A 27,288-nucleotide genomic window follows, 5' to 3' on the forward strand; every position below is an offset into this window, starting at 1 on the left:
GTCTCCATGAAAAGTTAAAAGAGTCTGAGCCTTGTGGTCCCTGTGGCTGCTGAAAAAGACCAAAGATACTCGGATGAATCAGATCCTTCCTCCCTAAAGAAATATCTACCACCCACATGAAGGGGTTGCTTGGAAAGCCAAGGAAAATCATTCTGTTCATCTGTTCTGCTAAAATTGCAGGAACCCAGATTGTTTTTCCCTAGCCATGGAAGGAAAATTTCACTCATTTCTGGGAGAGACCGATGAAAATCGTCTCCTTGGAGAAGAAAAGACATTGAAATGAAAGGAAATATGGGATATAATCTTCATTCTATCCCACCCATTTGAACTTGCTGTCACATTGAACTTTAATTAGACCAGAAACCAAAGATTAATGGAGCAAAAACCGGTACAATCTGATACTTCATTGCCAGTTTTCATAAATTTTTATATACATGAGAATTCATAAAGCAATCTCCAAATCTAGCACACCCCCAATGCCTAGTATTTGTAATAACCAAATTTTTAGAAACTAGAGAACTAACTATCCAGGTGGTTATGAATTCATGCTGCCCTTGCAAGAAGGTCTAGCTGTTCTGGTAAGTCTCCAGGATCAATATAGAATCCCCTCCTCACAAAAGATCTTGGCACTGTAACTGTCAAGACTCCATCCTCATACCCAGCTGAGATGCCATCGACATCTATCATATCTGGAAGCCGGAATTTCCTCATGAAGCTCTTTGCAGGCTTTGTTGATTCATCAATGGCCTCTGTCCGGATTATGAGGTATCTTGAGTCCTCAAGCTCCACTCTTATCTCCTCTTTCCTCACACCTGCCATAACAACCAAACCATATTTCAATACCAACAGAACCTGCCACAGGGAGAAGCAATGAAAAGAAGAAGAAAAGGAAATAGGATTCAAAGATGGACAAATTCTTCTATCTTCTATGTTTTAAGGTTAGATCCTGGAAAGAACAAGGAGGCAGGAATCCATTGTTGAATAATTTTCTAAGCAGCTCCTTTCCTTTAAGGCTAAAAGATTACCAGGAAGGTTGGCCGAGTATATGTGAGACTCGGGTGTTTCGGTCCAATGAACGTAGTTATCTGGGGTGAAGTGGTAGGAAACAAGAAGAGGAGAGGTGAAGAGGAAATGCCAGGAAGAAGGCTGAAATGGTGAGAAGTCCATTGCTTTTCCGGGAGAGTTTTGGTGGCTACAAGAGCTGGGGATGGCCTATCAAATGGTGGAGAGAAGGTAGTTGTTTGACCTTGTTATAGATCAATCTGGGGTGTTGGGGGGCTTAGAATTGGAGGGTAATTGGCTATTTTCCTCATCCTTTATAGCATAATGCCATCTATCCTGGGGAAATGGTGAATGTGAGGTCCTAATTGAAAGAACTGAAAAATGACAAAAATGCCCATAAATGTTCTCTTTTAAGAGATGGCAAAAGCACTATACTGATTGTTGCCCTATATCCTAACAGTCCAAGCTTCTAAAGAAAATTGATAGTTTAACATATTATCAGAGTTATGTTTAACTAGAAGTCTCGAGTTTAAAGCTCTCCTACTACTTATTCCTCCATTTGTCCACCTCTCCATGTGTGAACATGGAGTTGGTTCAATTGGTGGATTATAACATGGATGGTCCTCAAACATTGTGGGATAACTTGCTCCATAATCTAATATGGGGTTGTGGAGGACATACTGTTCTAAAAACATACCAGATCCCTTGTTAGGGAGGAAATTATGGATGTTTTGAAGGACTTGACATTGATTTTAACTGGCGAATAATGATATTTGGTAGATTGATCTAACTGGGATCTTTGAGGGTCTGTCATAATGAAAGAAAGGATTGCAGGAACTGACTACATCCACTTGCCACAGCCTTCTTTTGAGCATACAAGCAAAGGTGTCACAATCATCTACACTGATAGGAAGTTTTGAGACTTTCTGAAAGCTCAACAAAATGAGTTTCCACCAATCATGTCAACTGAAATGGCAATAGTCCCGGGTTGCCTTGCTTCAGCAGTCAATCCCAAAAATAAGTCCACTAGAAACTAGAAAGCAGCAGCATTATTTCAGACTGGTATCCGTGTAAATAATACAAACAGATGCACCAATTTGCAGCACTTTTATCAGGGCCTATGGAAGAAATCTGCTTAGAGTTCTCTGCTTCAACTGCTTAGATCAAAATCTACTCCACACATTACAGCTGTAGGACCAATAATATGAAGTTTATGATAAACAAAACCCATGTTCAGATATTGAAAAAAAATAGCATAACAAGCTTCAACAATGACAATAATCATCTTGCTTCAATTACTGAAACATCCTCTACCATCTCTCAGGAGCAAACCAATAGTTATCTTCATACAACCAGAATTTAATAGGTGAGTAAACTCAACTAGTAATTCAGTTTTTATGGTTCCCAACTCATGTGTTCACTCCAAGCACAAAACCATTGCTATATGAAGGAAGATTGTTAGCCGGGCCATGATATCTCACTGGAGAGCGAAAAGGATTTGGTGTCACAGGATGAGTGATGTGCAGTCCAGCATTACGAAGAACCTGTTTAGCATTTGCACATGAAATTTCACACTGGTCTGTAAAGAAGGCTGGAATTCCCATGGATTTGATTAAATCAAGAGTTCCCATCCAACTGGCATAACACTCCAATCCACAGTTAAGTGCAACAACAACATGAGGAGGCGGCAGATAGGTCGCTTCCTCCTGGTAAAAACCCCTCACAAGATTCACCCTCACTCTGCTACTTATTCCCGAAGTCGTGCCCGACAAATTGGTTGGAACTTCAGGTCCCACCATCACTATCTGTATGTTGCCCAACCCATTGAGTAGATGACCAACCTCTGCAAAAGCTGTCATCCAATCCAACTCCCCTTCAGGTCCAAGGTAGTGAAGAATCACCTCTTTCCCTTTGAGTAAAAGGTTCTTTGAACTGGTACTGAGTGTGGTTAATATGTAATAAACTGTCAATGCATGTGAGAGAATGTCTGCAACAGGGCTTGACAATGACAGTGACCGGAGATTGTAGTACTCAGACCAACTGGAGAGAAGGATTGGACTTGACATCCCTTCTCTTAAAAAATGATTGTGAAAAGGTGAATCGCGAGGATATTCTTCATCATCCAGTCCACCCCATGAATCCCACAGCCCACCTTTAACAGGAAGGAGACCGAAAGGGCAGTGAGAATAGCAACTACACTTTCTCCTCCACATACCCTTTTGATGGATACCTAAGGATTCAAGCCATTTACATGGTAGATCTACAGCACATGGGAACATGAAGATTTTCATTGCCAACTCTTCTTCTCTTTCCATCATAGCTTTGTAGAGACCACACAAGCTTTTATGTGTCTCCTTCCAGTGTTGCTTCTGGCAGACAGGACTGCAGTAAATAACTGCTCGACATCGCCCACAACATAGGGATTGTTCTCCATGAACTTCTTTATCACACATTGCACACTGCCTCAAACCCACGGTTGAGGCCACTTTTGTATCAACAAAAACATCCTCCTTAGGCGGTTCTGCATATTTGGTAGGTGTTGAGCTAGCCGTTGAGCTGGTCTTTTCCTCATATGCCTGACCGGGTGGATGTGAGACTGTCACTGCAACAAGATCATAACCCTTGGCCATTTCAGGAGGCCACTGCACATCAACTGTTTCAATGAATGGCTCAAAACACATCAGCCTTGACCACTTTGGACCAGCTTCTTTATCTTGCTGAAGCAAGGGGTGTAACAAAGAAATGGCTTTCATGAAGGCATACACAAACCTAAGCTCTTCAAGAGTCGGATTCCTAAACTGAAGCCCACCTGATGACATGCACCGGGCAACATCAATAGCAGGAAACCGATCAGTCCCTGACGCTTCCAATGACAAAGACCTAATCATTCTCTGGTTTGATGGAAAAATTATAGACTCCAATTCATATGTGACCCTTAAAACCTCAACATTTGGAACCCGAATTGTCTCTCTAGAGCTGGTCATCCTCCGAGCATTATTTTCTGATCTGAACATAATAAATCCAAGATCCCCACCATCCCCTCCAATGAATTGGACACAAGGGAACGGCTGTTTCTTGCTGGACCAATCTGAATCTTTCCCAACTCGGATTCCAAACAAATGCCCAGGCCGCAACCTCTTCCATGGATCAGTTCTATAAAGAGCCGCTGCAGCTCTAAATATCGACTTAATGAAAGCAGGAGCAATGCCTTCTACTTTCATAAGACATGTTCCAGATCCAGGACCCAGTCCAGGACCAGAACCAAACTGCTCTTGGAATCTCCCAAACAAATTCTTCAAATGCAAATCCATTTTGAACCCAGTGACAGATCTAACTAACTTCTTTGAAACCCTTAAACCCTAAACGCCAATCACCCAACACAAAGCAATACTTTTTCAATCAAGCATAAAATTCACAATTCACAGTGGGCGTGATCTCAAATGATGAAAAGCACCCTAAAGCTCTACTGGGTAGTGAAATTATCCAACTATAAGAAATGGGTTTTCTTCTATCATCAATCACAACCCCAAAATTCTTGAAATTGCAATTACATGAATCAAAAGTTTAGCCTATGAGTGCAATGAGAAAAGCATGTAGAACATATGTAAATTTCAAACCTTCGAGGAAAATATCAAAACTTTGTACCAGTAAGGAAAGTGGGGGATGAAGGAGACCCTGGAATTGATCGGATCTGGAGAATGTGTAGCATGAGAATTAGTATGTAAATGGGACGAATAGGGAAGTAAAAGCCCAGAGGCAGACTGGGAATGACTGAAAGTAGTTTAAATATCTGACCCCAAAAATATATATATCTAAATAAATAAAATAAAATAATGGTTAAAAAAACCGAAAAACAAAAAAAAAAAACAAAATTACGGAGAAATAAGTTATTAAGAATCTTAAAAATATTTTTTGTAATTAGCGAGATTAATGAAATTCATAAATAAAATGGATAAAAAAAAAATTATTTTCACTATTTCATAGACACTTCTCCATTTTCTTCTTTATTTTTTCTATGACTCAATTCATTTTTACAATTTTTTTAATTACTATAATCATCTAAAAATCAATTAATGTTCGTGATATTCGACATCACACTCGGTAGGCTTATTTTAAGAGTTATCATTTGACTGATTCATCCTCAAACTTATCAATTCTTGGATCCGGCTTTAATCATCTCATCTGAAAATCAATTGACATCCAACGATGGTAGGTTAAACTTTTTATAACATTTAAAGTCACAACCTATTATTATAAGAACCATCATTTAGGTGACCCATCCCCGAGCTTAACAGTAATGACATTATTGCATCCTAACAAAATCCTCCATCAATTTCTTTTTAAATTATGTATTTCAATTTTAGTTATTGTATGTTAATATCTTATAACTCTTTTTGGTTATGTACCATTCCTTAACTATATAAATTAAAAGTTTTCAAAATACCAAACTCGCATTAAAATAAAAGAAAATATATTAGGAAGCATATTACATATCTAACTAAATATTATTTATCAATTTCATGAGTCTCTTTTAGTGACCAAAATGTTTAATAAGATCGTTTGTAAAAGCATAGTGTAGGATCAATGATTGAATTTTACGACGTTGAGCAATAAACTCATGTAATAGTGTTGGCTCTAGTCTAACTATGTCGTAAGTTCACCATACTTACTTTGAATGGTCATTGTGTGACATATGCATACCAGAAAAGACACGTCATATCTATATGATGCATCTAATGAATTGGACTTTAACCATCTCATACGAACACCAATTGGTGTTTAATGATGGTAGACTGAGAGGATGTTTGTTTTTTTGACTTTTTGTTGAAAGCAATTTATTTTCAGAATTTGGATGGTTTGTTTTTCTATTTTTCATGACTTATTATAAATTTTTATTGAATAAAAAAAACAAATATATTTAATTTTTTCTAAATAGGAAAAATAACATAGTGATTTTTCTTTACTTTTTAATACTTAATAGAAATAAAATACTACAAAAACAAATAACCTAATATTTAATACTATTAATCATTAAGATTATATTTAGAATTAAGTAAAAAAATAAACACCACCTAAGCCTTTTATAACATTAAATTGTGGCTTGAACTTATGAGCTTAGCTTTTATATTAATTCGTGGACTGAATTTTGACTATCTCATTGAAAATTAATTGATGTTCAATGAAGGTAGACAAAACCTTTTATAACATTCAACTAACATTATTTGGGTGACTCATTATCCGGTTTAAATGACATTATTAAACATCAATACAAAATATTTAATAAAATTTCAAATCAATTGAATTAGGTGTATTTCAGCTAAAATTTCAAGAAGGTAAATGAAATTAATTCTATTAATCTTCAAGTCTTCTTACCAAGATCCGTCTTAATTTTTAATTACATTTTGTCTTATTTTTTGGAGATAGGTGAAATATTTAAGTTTTGTTGCAAGTACGTTAAGGGATTGTTTTGAGCTTATGCACTTGGACAATAAAATTATTAGCATTTCTCAACTTCTATTTTGTTATCATCAAAATCGGAATTACCTATTCATTATATGAACAAAATCTCGTAATGTTAAATATTTTTATTTTAAATTTTTAATAAAAGATGATAGTTTATTTTAAATTTTAAAATTTTAACCAAAAAAAAATGTGTCCCATTTACAATTCAGTCTCATGTCATTGTCAGCTATTTATTGAGCGGTAAAAGTGGTGATATAATTATTATTATTTTTTTAATTAATTTATTTTAGAATTTTAATTTTTTTTTATATGTAGCACGTGGAACCAACCTAATTTTGTCTTGTTTTGAAAAAACAATTAAGGCTTTGGAGAAAAATTTAAAATTTTTACAAAAATTGATGAAATTAAAAAGAAAATAAATAAATAAAAACTTTATATATTTGTTGATCTAATTTTAATTAGGCAAAATGGATTATAAATTTAAATCCTACCGTCTGATCAAAATCCATTCTCAAGTGCTGGGTCAACAATCAGATGGCTTCATTGTGGCGTTCATGATAGTAATATAATCAAGCGTCACAGACAATCTCCCAGATAAGCCCATTTTCCTGCGGCCACGTGTACAATTTTTTTTGGGTATAACTCATCGGATCAGAATCCATTCATCTACTGTTACCCATTCTAGGGTTAGGGTTAGGGTCTCCGTTCACTGGACTTCTTTCGACGCTTGTAAACATGATGCAACCATCCAACGGCGTCGTTCCACCTCAGATGCCACCTCCGACAATGGACCAACAGCAGCAGCCGTGGATGATGATGCAGCAGCCACCACCCCAGATGTGGGCCCAACAGCCGCCGCCCCCGCATCAGGTGGCGCCACCGCCGCAGCACCCACCCCAGCAGCCTCAGCCCCATCCCCATCCCCAACAGCAGATGCCGCAGTACCAGCCTGCGCAGCCCGCAAGCGCCGACGAGGTTCGTACGCTTTGGATCGGAGATTTGCAGTACTGGATGGATGAGAACTACATCAATGGGTGCTTCGCGCATACTGGGGAGGTAATATCTTTCGTTTCGTTGCGGGTGTTATATATATATATATATATATATATATATATATAATGATTTGTGCTTGTGTGTTTTTTTGTTTGTTATGACGATGATGCTTTGAAAAGTCTGCTTTCTTTTAGGATCTTTTATTTTGATTTCTGTTTTTTTCTTTCAATATATGTGTTTTGATATTGTGTTGGTTATGGAAGGTTGTGGTTTCGATACCTGTTTCTTTGCTTTGTATGTGATGGGAGAAACTGCAAGTGATTAATGAAAATGGTTTTCTCAGAGTCAATTGCATATCTAAAAATGAAAACAAAAAACATATTTACCTTGGATTATTTTCAATTGTTAAATTACTTGAATTTTTTAGAATGCCAAGAACACCTAAACATTTTCTAAAATGACCCCCTTGCAGGAAATGCCTTGGAAAGCAGATTTTGAATATGTGTTATCAAGTTCTTGGTGTCTTATTTGTAAACCGAAAATATTACTTATTTATACTACCAGTCTACCGTGTAGGCGTTTGCTTAGCATTATTTGAGTAGTGTGTTTTATTTCTGCTATATCTTCCTTTTGTTATAATAATCGTGATGATTTCTATTCTTAGATGTAGAAGTTGCTTGAAGAATTTAATTATAGCTTGGGTGGGGAATACCCATGTTGTATTTTTCAGAATTTTCAGTAAGGGTAGAATGAATAGTACATACTGCACAAACACAATTTAGCAGTGTATATAAAATCTTTATGAATTCAATGTTTGTTGGGTTACCTTTGTTTAAAATGGGCTCTTTTTTTCCTCCTTCCATTTGGCATTAAAAGCGGATAGCTATTAGTGTGATTTCTTGCATATGTATGGTTTGAACTTATAGTAGGCTATGTGGGTGTGTCCCTAGCTATAATATGAACTAGTGATTTTGAGTGGAAATGGGGCTCTTACTATTACCGTTAGTAAATGTTGACTGATGTGGTGTTACTAATGTTTGTGTGTGAAAATATATTTAGTTCTTTACCTTTTTTATGGGTCGGATTTGTGTCGTGGTTTCTTCTAATGAAGGTGTCTGCTCTTGCAGGTTACTTCTGTGAAACTTATTCGTAACAAGCAAACTAATCAATTAGAGGGTTATGGTTTTATTGAATTTATTTCTCGTGCTGCTGCTGAAAGAATTTTGCAGACATATAATGGTAGCCTCATGCCAAATGTTGAGCAGAATTTTAGACTAAACTGGGCTTCTTTTGGAGTGGGTGAAAAACGTCCAGATAATACTCCTGATTTCACAATTTTTGTTGGAGACCTGGCTTCAGATGTTACAGATTACATGTTACAAGAGACATTCAGGGTTCACTATCCCTCAGTTAAGGGTGCTAAGGTTGTGACTGACAGGCTTACTAGCCGCACGAAGGGCTATGGGTTTGTTAGGTTTGGAGATGAAAGTGAACAATTGCGAGCCATGAACGAGATGAATGGAATGTTCTGTTCCACTAGACCCATGCGTATTGGACCAGCTACTACCAAGAAAACTGTTGGCAGTGAGCAATACCCAAAAGGTATGTTTCTCTTTTATGTGTTTTGCTAGCCTGCATTGGGTAGATTATACTATGTTGCATTTATAGGAATCTATTATTATTTGAATTGGATATTGATGGTCTAAGGTTTTGCTTTATGATCATGCACCTTGATATTTTAATTTGTCTTTTAGAAATGGCAAGGTGGATTATTTAATTTTCTAAAATATTGTTTCATGTGCAGCCTGCTAAATATTATGGTTAAGTGTGATTTCTTTCAGTTATGTGCTTGAAGATAAGCAGCAGTTTAAAAAGTCATTTCCTTCCAGTACTTACCTTTAAAAAATTTGGGTATGAGCAATGCTGTTTAAATATTCAAACATGCAAAAACTCATAGAACTCCTGTTCTCTCAAAGCAGGGTGTCAAGAGGCTCTATCGTTTAGGGGTCTGGAACTGATTTCAGCTGAAATGGTTACCCCTTTAGTTCGTGGCCTTGCTTAGGTCAGTTTTCCTGTTAATGTCATAATTTGTCCTTTATTTTAGTTTTCCTGTGGCATTTGTTATGCTACATTTCCGAATTGTTTTTCCAGTTCCTTTTATTGATTGAGCTGTCAGTCAAGTTACATTTGGTTATTTTTCCAGAATTTGTTGATAGAGCTGTCAGTCAAGTTATTTTCTTTACTGTTTCAGATGCTCTTTTTCTTTTTCTTTTTCTTTTTGTCCGTTAATCAGGCGGACAATCCACTGCTTTAGTTTCCTGTATACCAGTTCCTCATGCCATTTGCATTCTTGGTATATTTGATTTTTCCCTCTGTTGATCCCCCATGCTTAATGCTGATTTATTTTGCCAAATTTTATTTCCTGAAAGGGGCTCTCTCTGGAGTGCAGATGGCAATTTTTATGCAGTCACTTGAAACTGCATGTAGCAGGCATGGTGACTGGAAAATGTAGCCACGTGGTTCATTTATAGCATTCACCAGATTAGGATGTTTCTGCCTTCCTTTGCCTGTTCAGACATTTTTCCTTAATTTTTTTTCTTCTTTTCCAGTTACTGATAAATCCAGATTAACTTCTAGTATAGCTTGTCAACTTCTTTTATTCACAGAGGGATATGATAGGTTTTCTTAATTTTCATGGATTCCTGAAAGTATTAATATGGGTCAAAAATTTCCTCCCAAGAAGTCTTTTTCTAGCATTTCCAGTTTATCTCAACTTTGCTCTCCAGAATGCTGAACTTCAACTTCCTGTCTGGAGAAATGTTTGTCTGCTTTTCAGTTTAATGTTAGTTGTTTTTAATTAAATTTTTTCCATTGTTGAAGTAATGAAATCATTTAAATTGTTTAAGTGGTAAGGGGATTGGGGTGAATGTTTGGAAGATTCCAGATTCAATTCCTAACAAGGAAAAGAGATGTTTGTTACCTATCAAAAACTATAAATGAATAAGTTTTATTATGTTGCCAATCATATCATCAGTTATCACTCCTGGGATATCAAAGATCAGGCACATGATGTACATGTCATAGCATTTTTCTTCAACCATGGTATGGCTTAGTACATGGATTGTCCCCTGTTCTGAAAGACAAGTCATCTAGGAATATTGGCTTGTTAGACTGGCCATGCCCTGATTCTTGGTGTTGTTTTAAGTGATTCCTTGCTTCATAAGAGGCCTGGCCTAGTGTGCCCATTTCTATTAATAATATATTTGAAAGATCTAAGTTTGTCAAATTTATTGCAGACATATGATCAGAGCATTTGATATTCTTTACTTAAGGCTGAGAATTCAAACTTGGCAGTCTTGAATGTTTTGTGTAATTTAGCTAGGTGGTTTTGCATTCATTCTTTTTTTACTAAATTATTTTTACTGCTAGCTAGGATCTAGGATTTTATGGCAGAAAATAGTTGAGCATCTAAGACTATTATGAGTTTGTTTTTTTACTAGGGAAGTAGTAGTGGGTCGGTGGCACATGCAATTCATTTGCCTGTATAACACAATATAACCTCCAAAAATTAGTAGAAAAGATATAGAAAGTAAATTGATTGAGAAGTTATAGTTGAAGAGATTCAGAGATTGTGGATTGATTGTGGATGTAGAACTTGAAAAGATTGAGTTTGGATTGGGTGAGAAGTTAGAGACCAGGAAAAGGAGAGTTTTTGAAAGAGATTTCGGATAGTGATTTTTTTTACTGATTTAAACTTCTAAAATATCAAATTATAGTTAACCAAGTTTTAAATTCATGAGAAATGTGCGGGAGGAATAAAGATGTCTGCTTTCTATGTAACATGGATATTGATGCAGTTCTGTTATTTAATTTTGGTTGACTAGATTGTTATGGTTAACAAATAGAATATGCTTGCTCAACTGACTCAACTAATAGTCATTGACTCATTCTAAGGATATGTAATATAATGTTTTTTACTATTATATTATGTTGTGTGGAAATCAACCTAAGCCCTTTTTTTTCCTTGATAAATTAGAAAAATGAATTTATTAATAGCGCCAAAGAAACTGTATACCAAAGTACACAGGACAAACTAAACTTATTTCCTTTGTGGAAACCAAGCTTATGAATAATTAGGAGGTTCTCGAGTTGAAAGTTTTCTGAAGTTATATCGCTAGAACATATATGGAGGAGAAACACTCAAATCTGTCTTGCTTGCTATTCAATGTATGAAGTGAAGAAGGTTGATATATGTTGTCATTTTTTCATCTCTTAAACAGTTTCAGCTTCCATCCTTACAAACTTTATGTTAATGATTTTCTCATCTTGTTACTTCTCATGCATTAATTATAACTCAAGAGCTAACATTGGAGTAGATGAGGGAATGGTCTTCAGATGCTGACTCAATAAGTCAAAGTAGCTGTAGTGTGGTGGAAATTTCTTGGAGTGTAGGTGTTGGTTGAAGAATTTGCTAAGTGGTATAATTTCAACATTGGTTCACTGTGTTGAGAAAGAAAGGTGTGGTTAAACATGGTTTCAAGGTGGTAGGCATTCTTATCTAGTAATGTTTTGATAGACCAGTACCAGGTGCTCTGTAGTTAGCTCCTGATGCATAGGTTTAAGCAAGAAATGTATTGTTGCTATACATGCAATGATTTGACTACAAGATCATCAATGTCCTATTTCTGCCAGAATTTGTTTGTTTGTATATATTTATTTCTTATTTTTTAGTGAATTTGTGGATGTGAAGATAATTTTGTTTTACAATATTTGAGGGAGAAACAATTGTCTCAGCTGGAATAAGCTGAAAATAGCGCACGCGCATATGTGAAATTTTGGATGAGCAAGCATTCTGGTATTCTTCTTCGGGGTTTTTAATGATTTAGTAGTGCTCTGATGTCTTAGTAGTTCTAGCAGCAATCCTGACTGTGTATTCATTTTGTTCACTTTAACTCTGCATAGGAAGCATCGTATCTTCAACATTCATTTCCTTTTTGTCTTCACCCTTCTTGTTCATTTGCAGCTTCATATCAGAATTCTCAAGGAACTGAGAACGAGAGTGACCCAAATAATACAACTGTGGGTATCCTTTTGTTTTAAATCTGGAAGTTACATTTTACTTTTCAATTTTTTTGTGACTCAACATTTTGCATTTCAGATATTTGTTGGTGGTTTAGATTCCAGCGTCTCAGATGACCACTTGAGACAAGTTTTTAGCCAATATGGCGAGTTAGTTCATGTTAAAATACCGGTTGGCAAGCGATGTGGATTTGTCCAATTTGCTGACAGGTAAGCCATCCTGCCTTGAGGCATCTATTTAGTTGACATCATGATACATCTAACCTGTGCTCCTTTGTTCTGTTCCACACACATGATGGACCAGAGCTTGTGCAGAGGAGGCACTGCGGATGTTAAATGGAACTCCGTTGGGTGGACAAAATATTCGACTCTCATGGGGTCGGAGTCCTTCAAACAGACAGGTTATTTTTCTATACTTGAGTTCCTCGCCTTCAGAATTTAAGTATGGAATTTGACATGAATGTGACAATTCTACAGGATCCATCTGTTGGAGCTGTTCAGCCTCAGCCAGATCCAAACCAATATGGTGGATATTATGGATATCCACATGGATATGAAACATATGGATATGCCCCACCTGCGCAAGATCCTAACATGTACTATGGCTACTCTGGATATGGAAATTACCAACAGCCACAGCAGCAGCAGCCGCAGCAGGTGCAATATAGCTAAAAGCTTTTGGTTTATTTGATGCATTGTTATATTTTGTCGGTAAAGATATGAAGTAATATAAAGGTATTCTATATGGTTTTTTGGTCTTGTCATATATAAGCCTATGGAAAGGGGAAAAGATCAGGGAATTGAATTTTCTGTTCCATATGGTTGATGCGCTTTCTTTCAAATCGGATATCTGCTGCATGATCCTTTAATCCTTCATTGGAAGGCCAATTAGTTCCTTGGTTATTGTCGACAACAAAAAGGCTTTTTGGTCCATTATTAAGGGTGGATGTGGTATTTACTTGGTGAATAATTTTATGTTATGAATTTATATTTTTACTGGATACAAGGCTTTGTAACAATATTATGTTGCTGCATTGCAGTGATTTTGATCATAAGCCGGGCAGTGGAGTTAAGAGGTCACTTGAAGATGGAGGCAAATATCTTATTCATATCGGAGTATGCAGAGTTTAGTTTGTTCCAGATTGACACTGGTAGTAGGGATTGGCTGCTGCATCCAATTCTGTGTGTTAGTGTTGATAGGTCTTTCTTTAATGCTGTTCAATGGAGAGCGGGCCCTGCCTTTCCAGGCGCTTGCATGGTGTTTACTTTTTCCTTTCTTCCCCCTCTTCTACTCTCAAGTTGTTTGTTAGGCTCTGGGTTTAATTCACCTATCCTATACGTAGACCTAAGTATTGGCGTTTGATTGATACTGTTATTCTAATGACTTTCTCTGGAATTGGTCCTTTGTAATTTGGCGTTGGATGGCTTTGGTAAAGTAGGAACTTTCTACAATGTGGAACTCTTATTACTCAACTAGTCCTGTCAATTCTTCAAACAACGTTTGTGATTTTAAAAGTGTTTTCTAAGTTTTATCAGACTTAATTTTAAAAAAAAAACATTGTCAAACACGCTTTTTAACAAAAAAAAGTACGATTGGGCAATCAGGGGAAAACGTCAATGGACCCCCAGAAGCATGTTTAGGAAGTCTTTGCTGTGAATCCACTACAAAATGACGGACCATCATGGAGATGATCCTCCATATGTTTTACAAGAAAAGGGATTTAAGACCAACAAAAAATATACATATGAAGCACATCCCGTGCAGCCAATAAATGTTACTAATAAGAAAAAGACAAGGAATTGCCACCAATGGGTGCCGCTGCCCTTTCTTCAATCTGGCTTCTTCAAGTTCAGGCAATTATCCGCAGCTTGGCTGAACAACTCCTGGACTTGCTTCAACTCCTTCTCTGGCACCACCAATTATCACAGGCACAGTTAATTCAAGAGATATAACTTGAAAAAGATAAAAAGAAGTCATTATTGGCAACAGGGTTATTTTTAAGGTCCCCTTGTATATCAGAGTGTTCACCTGCAGCTTCTAGTTGCTTCTGTAGTTCTTGGCCCACAGCATCATTTTCAGCCTGGACAAAATGCATATGAACCGAAGAATTAGGAGAAAATACAACCACACTAGAGTGTGGCATTGTTGTATGGAGAAGGGAGAAACAGTCAAACCATATACCTGGAGTTCTGCAATCCTTTTCAGTTGAGCTTCTTCACCTCCCTCGGATAATGGAAGTGCTGCAACCAACACATCAAACTGAATACAAATGTGCTAATTAGATTTCCCAAGTGGGATAAATTAAAAAAAAAAGTTTAAACTGGCCCATTATGTTTTGAACTAATATACATAGATTTTACCATTTAATGGGGTCATTAAATCCTACTTATTCACTAAATGGTGCCAAGGGGCTGCAAACTATGTACAAGTAGCATTAGAATCATTAAAAACAGAAATCATGAGAAAATTTGAAATTGTGGAATTGCAAGAAAACCTATAACTCATCCTATTCATTAGTTATGTTTATAGATCTCGTTTTCTTTGATAACTTAATCAAGGATGATTCATAATTACTACCTTCAAATGTCATATAAGAAATTATTCCATTACTGGGGTCCAGGGAAAGTCCAAGCATGCCCTTAAAATGGCTCTAAATATTGATTAGAAAAGGACTCACAAACAGCAGCAAATTTGCTAACCTGCTTGGCAGCCTTAACGAGAGCAGCAGACATGAGCTTGGGTTGGTCAGAAATGTTAGGGGTATCCTCTGTAAGTGTAGGGATTGGAGGAGGTTCCGGGTAATTAGGGGAGAGTCGAACTGGAGGAGCATCCCTCTGTAGCGTCCCAAAGGTATTGAAAGCAAGAGCAGCAATTGTATTCACTTGTTCTTGTAGTTGAGATATTATGTCCATCCTGTTTTCAAACTTGCCCCCTGAAATTCAAAGTCTGATTACATACATGTATTAAGAACCTCAGTCAAAAGATCATGTAAAAAGAACCACAATTCTCAAGCTGAGATTCTAGAGTATGTGAATGCATTGCCAAGAGTTTCACATTTTTGGATTTGGATTTGTCTTCTCCTGCAGCCTCACATTAATGTACGTTTGCCTACAGTTCAGCTGTTAGTCATCCAACAATCCCAGTATCTATTCAAGCTCTGTTTGATACTTTTTCCTTTTCCATTTATAGGATCAGTATGTAAAAGAGAATAAGATCTCAGTGTTTTCACCATCTATGGATGGGAATGCTAGGATTTAGGGTTGCTGTTGGTTTCTTTGTATTAAAGTGGCTTGTTCACAAAATCCATACAGTTACCCCTCTAAAAATTAATATTTGATAAAATCCATAATTTCTTTTACATGAACTAGCATAGTTCCACGTGGTCCATATGTGTTCCCTAGGTACTTGGGTTGCACCCACGTTGGTGTTTTCCCCATAATTTTTTTTTTCAATAAGAAAAGGTTTTGCAATGGAGAGATAGTAATTCTATTACCAAAAAACTAATGATATTAATAAGAAAATCTTGCTATAATATTAATTATTAGAAGATAAGTACCCAAAGACACACTGCATAAATAAAAAAGAAATATTGCTAGCCCAAGGAAACAATAGTCTCATATATGAAATACTGTTCAGTGAAGAACACCAACTTTAGTTCATGAAAAGGGGCGATAACCAGAAGCCTGGAGTCTTATAAAGTATAAGAATGACCCTTGAACTAATGTAATTAACTATTGTACAAGGCCACATTTTATCAACCACCGCAATTCATGAGATTCAAGGGCTTTCCTTCCCTCCCTTCTTATCTCTTTCATCTTCTCCTTTTCCTTTTTGTATGCTCTCTTTCTCTCTCCATTCGCCATTAGAAGTTCATGCTATTGCGCAGAACCCGTAGTCTCCTTTTTTCTTTTTTTCTTTTTTGTTTGATAGGCAGGTTATAAAAAATCCCAAATATGCTTTAAAATATGTGCACCAGCCCTTCTGTTTATGTATGAATCTCCACACTGCAAATTTTTTTTCTTCTTTCACTTCCCCTGGTTATTAATTATGGACAATTATGTAATGAATCATCACAGCCAGAAAATTAATTTTTTTTTGATAGAAAAAAAAAATTCATATTAAAGGTGCCTGACAAAAGGTGGTGCACTCCATGTACAGTGGGGTATACAAGAGGCACCAAAAAAGAAGCCGCTCCAAATCCACAATGGAGACATAGTTGTCAAAGGCATGCTAAAAGCAGGTCTAGGCTCAAGGCACAACCACTCCATAGTTATAGCACCTCACCTACCAAAGTATGCCTTATCTATTTCTTTCTTCTTTTTTTAAATATTATTCTTGAAATTTCTGATAGTAAATTGGAATTTTATATAATTTCATAGTTTTTTGTTAGATGATTCTTTCAAATGTTTGGAATTTTGGATTTAATTGAATCTAAGTCATATTTTATAAAATTAACATGCATCCTAGGTTGTGCTTCACTTTGTTCAGGTGTGCGCTTGGGTGCTGCACTTTGTGCCTGAGCCTTAGACAACTTTTGCATCTTAAGTGCACCTTGTGCCTTTGGCAGCATCTCTCCTTTAGCTCTCACGCCCATATGTTCACCTTCTTGCTTTCCTGCCCCCATTATTATGTTAAAGGGGAAAGGGCTCTTCTCAGTTCTCAGTCTCCTTGTTTTACGAATGAGGAACTGGAAGGTGGCAGGCATTTTTCCCTGGGTTGGTCATCCACTATGAATGAGCAGGCATCTTTACTAGGTCATAATGAATGGTGTACTATTAGGCACTATGAATGAAAATTATCTACAAAGCCCAATGGTGTACAATTAGGCAACCCTGTAGGGACCCTAATGGCTATACCACTACAAAAGGGTCATAATGAAGTCTTCGATCTGATGTCTCTTCCCCATTAGAGGTTAGGTTGTTACATCCCTCCTAATGCACCAAAATAAACAAATCAGGGATCTGATGTCTCTTCCTCGATAAAGATTGGGTTGTTACACCCCTCCTAATGCACCACAATAAGCAAATTAGGGCTATTCCTCCAACCTCTATAAACAGAGAGCTATCACCATTTATAAACATAACACCAAGGACCTTTATTGATTTACAAAGGACTCCATCACATAAACAAATAACAGCAATTCACAATGCATTCCAATGCACCCCTAAAATCAAGTCAACAAAGACACAGCCCTAGCCCTAACCCTAACCCTTGATTTTGGTTCTTGAGAAGAATTGAGAGGACCGAAACGTAAAACAACCACCTCTTACAGTACTTGGAAGAAAGGAACTGAATCAATTGTGAAAAGGCACAACATACATATAATATGCGGTTAAGAAATGGGAAGAGGGATTTCCAGCAACAGATCCAAGAATTAAATACGATAACTCGAACAAAATTTATATAACAAAAGATTCAAAGAAATCGAATTCGAACAAAACCAAAAATAAATAAACAAAAATGTAAATTGTAAGACATACCTTTGAATTTAGAAGTGAGGAAGTTATAGCCAGTAGAGAGAGAAAGGAGCGGGAAGAAAGAGAAAGGAGTGAGATTCGTAAACGGAGAGCTTCTCAGACACTATTGAGACTTGAGAGACACTCTGAGATGTAGCAAATCAAATGAATTTATAGAGAAATTAAAAAAAAAAAAAAATCTCTTTAAAAATAATAAAAGTCAAAGAGGTGTAAAATTGTAGGCTTGATTTTGAAAAACCCTTTTCCGTATCATATTGAATATTTGGTAATGTTTTTAAAATAATTTATATTAAAAAAAACATTTTTAAAAAATAGGTATTTGATAAAACTTAAAAAATATTTTTAAAAATTAAAAAATCACTTATAGTATTTATTGAAGAAATATTTGATTCCAAAATATTTTTAATATTAAAGTTCTTTAAATGAAGCCTATATTATTTTTATAAAATATATTGTAAAACCAAGGTTTGGTTAATCTTGATTTTGATGATAATAAAACAAAGTTTAAAACTAATGATCATATTTCAAGTATGATTAGGCAAGACGACTTCCAAAGTGGCAATCCAAAGACAAATCAAGCCAAGGAGAAATCCTAAAGAAGAATACCACCTCAAAGAGAAGAGTTTTTCAAGACCAAAACTTCTTAAGATTTCTTTGTAACATTTCATTCTTTATTTATGCACCAAAATCATCAAAGAGTAATATTGTTTTAAATATTTTAAGAATTGGATAATTTCAAGTTTTCAACTAAAACCTTGTGTTAAATGATTTTCAAACTTGTGTTAAAACGTTTTAAGTTGAAAAAGGTTGAGTGTTGAGCAAAAAAAAAATGGCTTAACCGGTTCAACTAGTTGACCGGTTGTGCTCGTCCGGTCGAGGACCGGTTGAGGGAGGCCAAAAAGTTTCTCTCTCTCCCAGTGGCCTTCTCTTCCCGGTCAAGGTTGAACCTCAACCGGTTGAGGCCCAACGATCACTTTTCCTAACGGCTAGTCAACCGGTCGACCCCTACCTCGACCGGTCGAACCCCCAACGGCTAATTTGACTTTTTTCTTCTATAAAAAGGCTACAATCTTCATTTTTCATAAGCTTAACCTCCCCAAATCATTCTTGAATATATTTGAGCCTTGAAAGAGTGTTTTTGAGTGCACCATTGTTTCATAACTTGCATATCTTTAGTGCACCATTCAATTCTAGTTTTTTTTGTATCTTTGAGCCTAAAGTTCTATTACTAGGATTTTTGTGAGATCAATCTTTGTATGTCTTTGAAATGATTTTTCTCAAGTGAAAGATATCACTTGAGAGGTTATTCAAGAGTGGGATAACTCTTGAGAAGTGTAAAGGGTGCTTACAGCCAAAAGTCCAAGAGGGTGAATTGGAACCATAATCCAATTGTAAAGAGATTGAAAACTTGATTGAAGCTTCAAGATAGTGGCATCCTCACTCGATTAGGAGGTTGAGGACAGTGGACGTAGGCAAGAAAGTGTTGAACCACTATAAACTCTCGTGTTTGCACTCTCTCTTCCCTAACTCTTTTAAATTATATGCAATTGTGATTATTTTGTTTATTATATATTTGCATATAATTGTCTCTTATTTTTGCATAGTTTAAATTTGTGAAAAAGAGACCATCGACCATCACCCTCTTTACCACCACCCCCCCCCCCTTCTAAGGTGATTACCATAGTTTGGATTAGCCTCAAATTCCTAACATATATTATCTAAAAATTAGACTTTTTTGAAAAAAAAATTAAATATAATTTTCAAACATAAAATAAACAATCATCAAAAGTGATTATAAGTAAACAAGATCGTTGGATCAAAGTAAGAAATATTAATATTTCCTATTTGTTTGTCTTAACCCTAAATAAACTTCAATTATTTAATATCATATTCATATTAAGAAACAATTCTCAAAAATGATTTTTAGCAACAAAATTAAGTTTGAAAAACAATGTTATTCTCCTTATTCTAAGCAAGACAATGTGAAAAAGAAGTGATCAGCATGTCACATTGATTCTTAAAAAAAAAAACAAGTAAAAATACTAGAAATTATTCTAAAAAATAATATATTGAAAACAATTAAAATTATTAAAAATTGTTCTAAATAATTACCCTGTTTTGAAACAATTTTTCAAACAACTCCTTTCTTAAAAAGTGTCAAACTTATAAGCCAAAACAATACAAATTTTAGTAAAGGACAACAAATTGTTTAAAAACAATTATTGAACAAACTCTAAGAGATTAGAGAAAAAACATTGCTTGATATTTGAAAACAATTTTAGTAAAAAAAATTAGGCAAATGCTAAAAATCATTTTTAAAATATAAAAAATAACTAAAATTGAAAATAATGTTTGGACTAATGTTTTGATAATTGATGCTTATAAAAATCAAATGAAGTTTGTTAATAGATCGAAGGTTAATTGCGTCCATCAACTCCCCTTACATTCGAATGTCGTGAGCATTTGGATGAACACACTACAAGATTATAGTATATGTTTTTCTTGATAGCAATTGCTTTTAAAAAGGTTGATAGTGTTTGAGGTCTTACAAGTGATATTAGCGCTAAGGTCACGAGTTAGAACCCTAGGGGTGTTACAAATCGAAGGTTGACTACGTCCATCAACTCCCTTTGTGTCGAACCTCAAGGGATCCACTAAAATTAATGCTATATCGACAATCTGATTTTCATAAAAGTTTAGTACCGTAAAAATACTACAAACAAAAGCTATAAAAACATTTTACAAGCTTAAAAGCACTTTTACAAAAATCTCTCAGAAATGGGAACCAAGTTCCATTGGCGATGTAATATAGAGATAGCGACTATATCACCAAAGTAACATGAAATAAGGCTTCACAAGTGCTTTTATACGTATAAGTAGAATCATAATTCAACTCAACCCCATAAGATGTTGAAAGCTACCGTGTGGTTCAGCTCTGTCAATAGTTATATCCTTCCATAACTAGCCCTGCCATTGTTTAAAGCATTCTGTGAGCTGACTCAAAGGTGGTCTTGGGCAGTAGAAGCATACTAGAAAACATGGAAAATGCTTTTGAAAAACAGAGTGCAAGGTCCATATTACAAAACCATTCTAAGCTGTCAACAGAAATAAATACTAAATTTATATATATGTAGTCTTAGACTCTTAGCCAGTACTCATCAACCTTCCTCCCCCTTCTTTTGTATGCCAGTACTCAGTTTAACTATGTAGGCAGTGATAGATACATATCAATACCTGTTTACCCCTCAAGCCTCAGCTCTATGTGCATCATCTTCCATTTGAGAAACATCCTCAGAGGCAATGGTATTGCTTGTTGCCGCTACTGGATTGATCTCAAATTTTGAGGGTATAGAGGCATCCTTGAAACCAGAATCCAGGTCTTTGGCAGGATCAACAGGATGAGATATATGGGATTCAAACATGCTTGGGGGTTCAGACCCTTCAGCTGCAAGCTTCAGCTTAACTTGATCTGCATCTACCAGAAAGTTCATCATAGGTTGTTGACTGGTTTTTGGAGAAGATAGTGAGCCTTCACCTGTAACGTTCACGACATCACTGAAGGGACTTCTGTTTGACTGGAAAGCCGCATTGCCGCTCAAAAGATCCTTGACGGTGAACTCTGACTGCACATATTGGGGAAACTCATTCTTTGGTGAAGCCTGCTTTTCCATCAGAACATCAACAGGTTTACCGATCAGTTGGAAAGGCATATATTCAGGTTCAGCAACAACAGGAGCTGGGTGGAGTTCAAGATTTTGGCTCTTCAGTGCATCAGCAGGATTCACAGCTTGTTGAACTTGTGTCACCTGGATGACAGTTTCATTGCCTGGAAAAACATCAACATATGGTGTGGATTCTGCATCTAATTTCAATTCTTTAGTTGCCTCTACATCAGCCTCAGGTCCTTTGGCCAGAGTTGAAGCTTCCATTTCTTGAAACATTTCATCTTGTTTGATAATTTTATGAAAATTTTTCACCTCTGTTAGGGAGACAGGCCGATCCCCAATTCCAAGCTCTAATGTTTCCCGGGGCATGTCTTTTCCTTCCAAGGTAAAACCATCATCTTTCCTTGGCAATTTATCAGCTGAAAGAATTACAGGAGAGGTAGATTGGTTCTCAACTGCAAATGCAGCACCATGCTGAAGATCAGAGAGAAAAACTTGGCCTTCAGCTGTAGGCAGCTCTTTTTCAAGCTGGACTTTTTCTCCCTGGGGAAGAACTCTGACATCTTTTAGCAAGTCATGAGTTGGATGCACTGTAACAGAGGAAAGTTGATCCTTGAGTGTCAATGGAGCACCAAACTGAAGAATGGGTAAAACTTGGTCTGCAGATATCGGCACTCGGTTTTCTATTGGAACTTCTCCTTCCAATGGAAGATTTGTATCATTCTTCGGCAAGTAATCAGTCAGAGGTGCTGTAATAGAGGAATTTTCAAGTGCAAACAAGGCACCGATATGATGCTGGGAGGTTAAAACTTGGACCGGAACTACAGGCATCTGGTTTTCAAGCTGGACTTTTTCTCCCAAGGAAATACCTGCATCATTCTTTGGCTCGATAACAGATGGGCATTGGTCTTTGAGTGCAAATAAGGTGCCAGTCTCTTGCTGATTGGTCAACACTTTCTGTGGAACAACAGGTGTGGAGATTTGGCCCTGGACTCTTCCTCCAGAGGAAAGAACTGTTTCAATTTTTGGCAAGTTATCAGTCAGAGGTACCTTATCAGAAGCAGGTTGGTCCTGAGGCGCAAACAGGTTGCATGACTGAAGCTCATGGGAAATTTTTTCTGGAGCCATAGGTTTCTGTTTTACAAGCTGGACTTCTACTGAGGAAATGACTTTGTCGTTCTTTGGCACATTGTAAGTCAGAGGTACTTTGGTGGAAGCAGAATTTGTCTTTATTGAGGATGGGGTGCCACACTGAACATCAGAGGGTGGAGCTTGGTCCACAGCCATTGGTGCCGTCACTGCCGTGTTTTCAGGATGGACAGGTTGCTTATTTTTCCTTCTCAATCGTGGAGCAGAACTGGAGCCCTGAGATTGAGGGTTGAGAACTGGGATAGGAATTTCTTTCCTCTTGTACATTTTGGCATATGGAGCAACATCATTTGCTGCAGAGATAGGAGTAAAAAGACCTGGTACAAATACAGCACCCCTCAAAAGAGTGTCAGTGTTGCCAACCTTTACAGTGACAAAATATCCAGCATCAAATGAACCCTCGCAAACACCAGAAACGACTTGGCCCACCATTTCATCATGATCATCATCTTCATTACTTGGATTTGCTCCATGACGATGGGTTTCACTCACACTGTTAGATTTAGGTGTCCTCTCCCTTTTAACCTGGCTTTCATCCTTGCGTGGACGACCCCGTTTGCGCTTCATGGGGAGGTCTACTGGAGAAGAAGAATTTGTCCCTTGATTTTGTTGGTCCATCCTAAACAACTCGATGCAAATAGCTATTTTTCTTATTGGTATTCTAGAAATTTTCCCTGCAAACAATAAAATAATAGATTTTTCATTTTGATCAAAATCAAGCAACTATTAGTATAGGAGAAACAATAAAAGATTAACTAATGTCAATAGAGTTGGTAAATTATAAGCTAGATGGTAGATGGTAGATGGTAAACACTCTTGCAAGTACAATGATAGATGGTAAACACTCTTACTCTAATGATCAATGCTTACAAACTAAACAAGTATTTTGACAAAATCAATTTCTCAACAAGAGCCAACTAATTGCATTGCTAATATGCAGTATATACAACATCGAATTCTTTCTTTTCCTAGAGTAGGCTTCAGTTCATAGGCCCAAACCTCGGTTTCTCTACATGCTTAATATGATGAATTAATATAACAATCTGTAAACCATAAACAACCACAACTAATCTGAAGTCATGGTACTTAGCATTACTTTGAGTTCTGTAATTGGCTTATGTTTCATGGCTTTGGCGTGCACTTCTAGTATGATTGGTGACAGTTTCACAGATCCTAGAATCTTTTATTCAGGGAGACACGAATCAACAACTGAATTGTTAAATTTTCAAAATTTTCCCCATGAATCTCCAGAGAGTGGATTTCCCAAATAGATAGTGCATCCAACATGTCATATAGAACTTACGAACCCACTGTCACACTATGATAATTCCAGCAGTGGATAACAGGTCATTGCATGCATTCCATCATCAATTATAGACAAAAAGGATATGCTTTGAATTAATAAGATAAGCAAGATTAGTTGCATCAAAGCTCAGGGTTTGAAAAAAGATGTTACAAGATTGACGGCCATAAGGCACAGGGCCGAAAATTTTTGGTATCTCAATATTATAATTGACAAACAAGGAAATGATGACAATGTGGCCAATGAAATTGTAGAAAGCTCAGACCAGCCATGATTGATGGCTCCAGGGTTAGTCAGCCAAGACAACATGGTTATGAGATAAACATGGCTGAAATAAGGATGTCTAGATGATGCCTGAGACTAGATGAAATAATTAGAAATGAATGAATCTAAGCAATATATGAGGTGGAACATTAGGCGAAAAGATGAAGGAACATGGGGAAAAATAGGTTGGTATATCATACATGCAATGAACATGGGGATAAATGACTACACTGAGTATTGATGTAGTTTAGGTTTTGACATGGTAGTGATAATGAGATTAAGAATACAAACTACGGTTGAGGTACTGAATAAGACTATGAAACCAGTGATTTAAAGAAATCTGGCACTGGGGAAATCACATTAAATCCATGACAGCTGTTATACCTGTAGCCAACCCAAGTATACCACAATCATATCAAATCATACTAAATCCATGAGTTGAATTCACTAGCTAGAACAGTCTGCAAATGAGAATTATTTTTTGTTGCAAGTGTACCACTAGCATTGCAGAGATTGCAACAAAAGAAGAAATAAGGAAAACATGAGGGCAAAGTCCTCATTCTAGTTACCAAAATTCAGGTTTTCAACTTGTCATATGGTTATAGTGGTAAATTGATCAATACGGTCCTGACTCCTAAGCCATGATTACTTGCCCAAACTGCATCTTGAATTACGGGGAAAAATCCTTGCTTCTCTTTACAAGAAAATACAACCACCTTCATACAACCTTCCCAACATGACTCATATTTTACAAGATTCAGATCAAACTACGCAAATGATTCAAGATTTGAAAGCCTCTCGTCAAACAAATATGATTTCTTCTCTCCAATTCACCATATCAAGTACCTATTTGCCATTTCTTTGTTGTGCTCAGCAACAAAACAAACATGTAGTGGATGAGTTTTGAGTGTAACACCATACTCTTCTCTATATCGAGGTCACAATCACGTTATCCACAACTTAAATTAATCTATAAAAATAAAAACAACTCCGATGGAAAACACTGGGCATAAATGGGAAAACTTTTATACCAACATCTTATTAACTGAAGAAAATGTAGACTGACAAATTTTTGCCCCATAAAATCTGCAAAAGAAATCATAAATTACAACAATGAGGGATAAAAATGTTACGATGAATCAAAAAACAAGGAGGAGGAAGGACCAAAATGGTAGCAAATAGAGAATGGGAACAGACAAAAAGCAATCTAGAATACAAGTGGGAACAATCTACAGAAAATAAAAAGGCAGCATCTTGGCTCTACTAAAAGTTGAAGGAATTGTTGGGTTTAACCAAATCCCTGGAATACCCAACACAGCTCTGATGATTTCAGTCTGAAGACTACACAAGGAGGCCAAACAAGAAAATTCAACAGAGGGAGGGTGCCAACAATAGAGGTAAAAATGATAATAGGGATTCTCTGATGCTGGAACCCAACTCTACTGCCCATTTGTACAAGTGAAGCTGCTAACGTTGCAGCCACGATGGGATCGAGAAGGACAATTAGAATCAAGAGGAATCAAGTTGTGCATGCAAAAGGAAATAAGATATGATAAATATGATCCAAAACAGTGAAAGCAAATGCTAGTGACATCTTACATATCTAAGGCTCTACCAACCAGCAACGTCCTTCAACAGAATAAAACAGACAATTTCAATTTATTTTGTTATCGTCTATATTTTTTCCTTGAAATTCCATTCAAATATGACATAAAAAAACATGGGAATTGTGACAAAAATGGGTAAAACACCCATAAACCTATACACGGGCCATCTAGATGACACCTTAGACAATTGACCCTCCCTAGGTGAGGCATGTCCAGAGCATGCCTGGACAACAACAAGTAACCTCAGTATTCATTCCTATGGAACTTCACCCAGTCAGAGAAACTATTAGTACACTAGAATGTGGCAAACAAATAAAAATACACATATACACAGAATCTGGAAAGCCTAACTTTCCATTAATTGTAATGTACTAGAATACGACCTGGAAAAATCTGCATATAGATAGACTACATCCCATTATATTCATTCATTGGAGGCAAATTTCAATAGCAAGGACAATGCATCAAATAGGTCACATGGCCCACGAAAGCGTTAAGGACCCCATCAAATAGGTCAAATAGGCTAGGTGCCAATAATTCTGTTGTGAGTTCCAGAGCATCCCCTAGCCAAACCACCTACCTGGGGCCTGTTGCATGCGCTGGGTGCCAAGGTGGTCTCCCTAAGTGGTGCAAAAAACCACTTTCTCAAATCTCTCTCTCACCAAAACCCTAAAACAAACCAATCATGAAACTTTTCCATATTACTAGAACCCTGTTTTCCTCAGCATGAACCATCCCACATACCCTCCACTTGGTCTCCAAGAAAACAGAAGAAAACTAACAATAACAATACTTCAGATCTTACACTTTGTCGATTCGGCTTCCCACAATGAGAAACCCACCTCAGCTACGCCAAAACCTATATTACACTACCATGCTTAGTTGACCATGCGGTTTCCCGTTTTATCGGGTCCCAATAACGAAAAATCAATATCTCAATACCCGCAAGTTCCTTTCTTTTCCCTTTTCCCGCATTTTCCCGGCAACCAAACAGAGCATAAAACAAACACAACGAAAACGGAGTCATTGGAGGAGCTCTTTGCAATGCAAAAACCACTGCTTTTCATGCAATAGTGAAAAAGATTAAACAGAAAAACATAACCACAATTTGGAATAGCTCAACTACGTACGCTTTCCAAACAGTAAAGGAACAAAAATGGAAGGGTGTAAGAAATATAAATCAAAGAATCTGGAACCTGTTTCACTTTTTTCTGAGAAAAGCAACGAGAAAATGCCGGAAAAATCGAATCTTTCTCTTTCCTTCTTTTTCTTCCGTTTTCTCTCA

At 36.6% G+C, this 27,288-nt stretch overlaps 5 protein-coding genes across 8 annotated transcripts; 1 reads left to right on the forward strand and 4 right to left on the reverse strand.

Moving 5' to 3' along the window:
• Nucleotides 1–351: 351 nt before the first annotated feature.
• Nucleotides 352–1,821, reverse strand: LOC117924081 (15.4 kDa class V heat shock protein). The gene is made up of 2 exons (XM_034842635.1): nucleotides 1,026–1,821; nucleotides 352–812 (listed from the first exon to the last, which is right to left on the reverse strand). Exons 1-2 carry the CDS (start codon nucleotides 1,165–1,167, stop codon nucleotides 544–546), a joined length of 411 nt encoding a protein of 136 aa, XP_034698526.1. The 5' UTR covers nucleotides 1,168–1,821; the 3' UTR covers nucleotides 352–543.
• Nucleotides 1,822–2,191: 370 nt separating this feature from the next.
• Nucleotides 2,192–4,763, reverse strand: LOC117924080 (zinc finger MYND domain-containing protein 15). The gene has a single exon (XM_034842634.1). The coding sequence runs from the start codon at nucleotides 4,311–4,313 to the stop codon at nucleotides 2,412–2,414; it is 1,902 nt and encodes a 633-aa protein (XP_034698525.1). The 5' UTR covers nucleotides 4,314–4,763; the 3' UTR covers nucleotides 2,192–2,411.
• Nucleotides 4,764–7,127: 2,364 nt separating this feature from the next.
• LOC117923437 (polyadenylate-binding protein RBP45-like) lies at nucleotides 7,128–14,010 on the forward strand. Of its 3 annotated transcripts, XM_034841719.1 has the most exons (7): nucleotides 7,131–7,521; nucleotides 8,586–9,060; nucleotides 12,482–12,537; nucleotides 12,617–12,747; nucleotides 12,842–12,938; nucleotides 13,015–13,194; nucleotides 13,578–14,010. In XM_034841719.1, the coding sequence occupies exons 1-7, from the start codon at nucleotides 7,201–7,203 to the stop codon at nucleotides 13,578–13,580; spliced, it is 1,263 nt and encodes a 420-aa protein (XP_034697610.1). In that variant the 5' UTR covers nucleotides 7,131–7,200; the 3' UTR covers nucleotides 13,581–14,010. The 3 variants fall into 3 exon arrangements, 2 of the variants coding, with proteins under 2 accessions (XP_034697611.1, XP_034697610.1); XR_004652621.1 differs by lacking the exons at nucleotides 12,842–12,938; nucleotides 13,015–13,194; nucleotides 13,578–14,010 and adding an exon at nucleotides 9,438–9,520 and having other exon boundaries at nucleotides 7,128–7,521; nucleotides 12,617–12,637; XM_034841720.1 differs by lacking the exons at nucleotides 12,842–12,938; nucleotides 13,015–13,194; nucleotides 13,578–14,010 and having other exon boundaries at nucleotides 7,129–7,521; nucleotides 12,617–12,751.
• Nucleotides 14,011–14,130: 120 nt separating this feature from the next.
• LOC117923439 (mediator of RNA polymerase II transcription subunit 21) lies at nucleotides 14,131–18,132 on the reverse strand. 2 transcript variants are annotated; one of them, XM_034841722.1, is made up of 5 exons: nucleotides 18,019–18,132; nucleotides 15,238–15,484; nucleotides 14,720–14,797; nucleotides 14,567–14,618; nucleotides 14,131–14,444 (listed from the first exon to the last, which is right to left on the reverse strand). In XM_034841722.1, exons 2-5 carry the CDS (start codon nucleotides 15,448–15,450, stop codon nucleotides 14,368–14,370), a joined length of 420 nt encoding a protein of 139 aa, XP_034697613.1. In that variant the 5' UTR covers nucleotides 15,451–15,484; nucleotides 18,019–18,132; the 3' UTR covers nucleotides 14,131–14,367. The 2 variants fall into 2 exon arrangements, with proteins under 2 accessions (XP_034697613.1, XP_034697612.1); XM_034841721.1 differs by having other exon boundaries at nucleotides 15,238–15,470; nucleotides 18,019–18,131.
• A 2,910-nt stretch (nucleotides 18,133–21,042) lies between these two features.
• On the reverse strand, nucleotides 21,043–27,288 carry LOC117922906. The gene is made up of 2 exons (XM_034841116.1): nucleotides 27,200–27,288; nucleotides 21,043–23,503 (listed from the first exon to the last, which is right to left on the reverse strand). Exon 2 carries the CDS (start codon nucleotides 23,445–23,447, stop codon nucleotides 21,261–21,263), a length of 2,187 nt encoding a protein of 728 aa, XP_034697007.1. The 5' UTR covers nucleotides 23,448–23,503; nucleotides 27,200–27,288; the 3' UTR covers nucleotides 21,043–21,260.

The sequence above is a fragment of the Vitis riparia genome, chromosome 10, assembly GCF_004353265.1.
Source record: "Vitis riparia cultivar Riparia Gloire de Montpellier isolate 1030 chromosome 10, EGFV_Vit.rip_1.0, whole genome shotgun sequence".
NCBI lineage: Eukaryota > Viridiplantae > Streptophyta > Magnoliopsida > Vitales > Vitaceae > Vitis > Vitis riparia.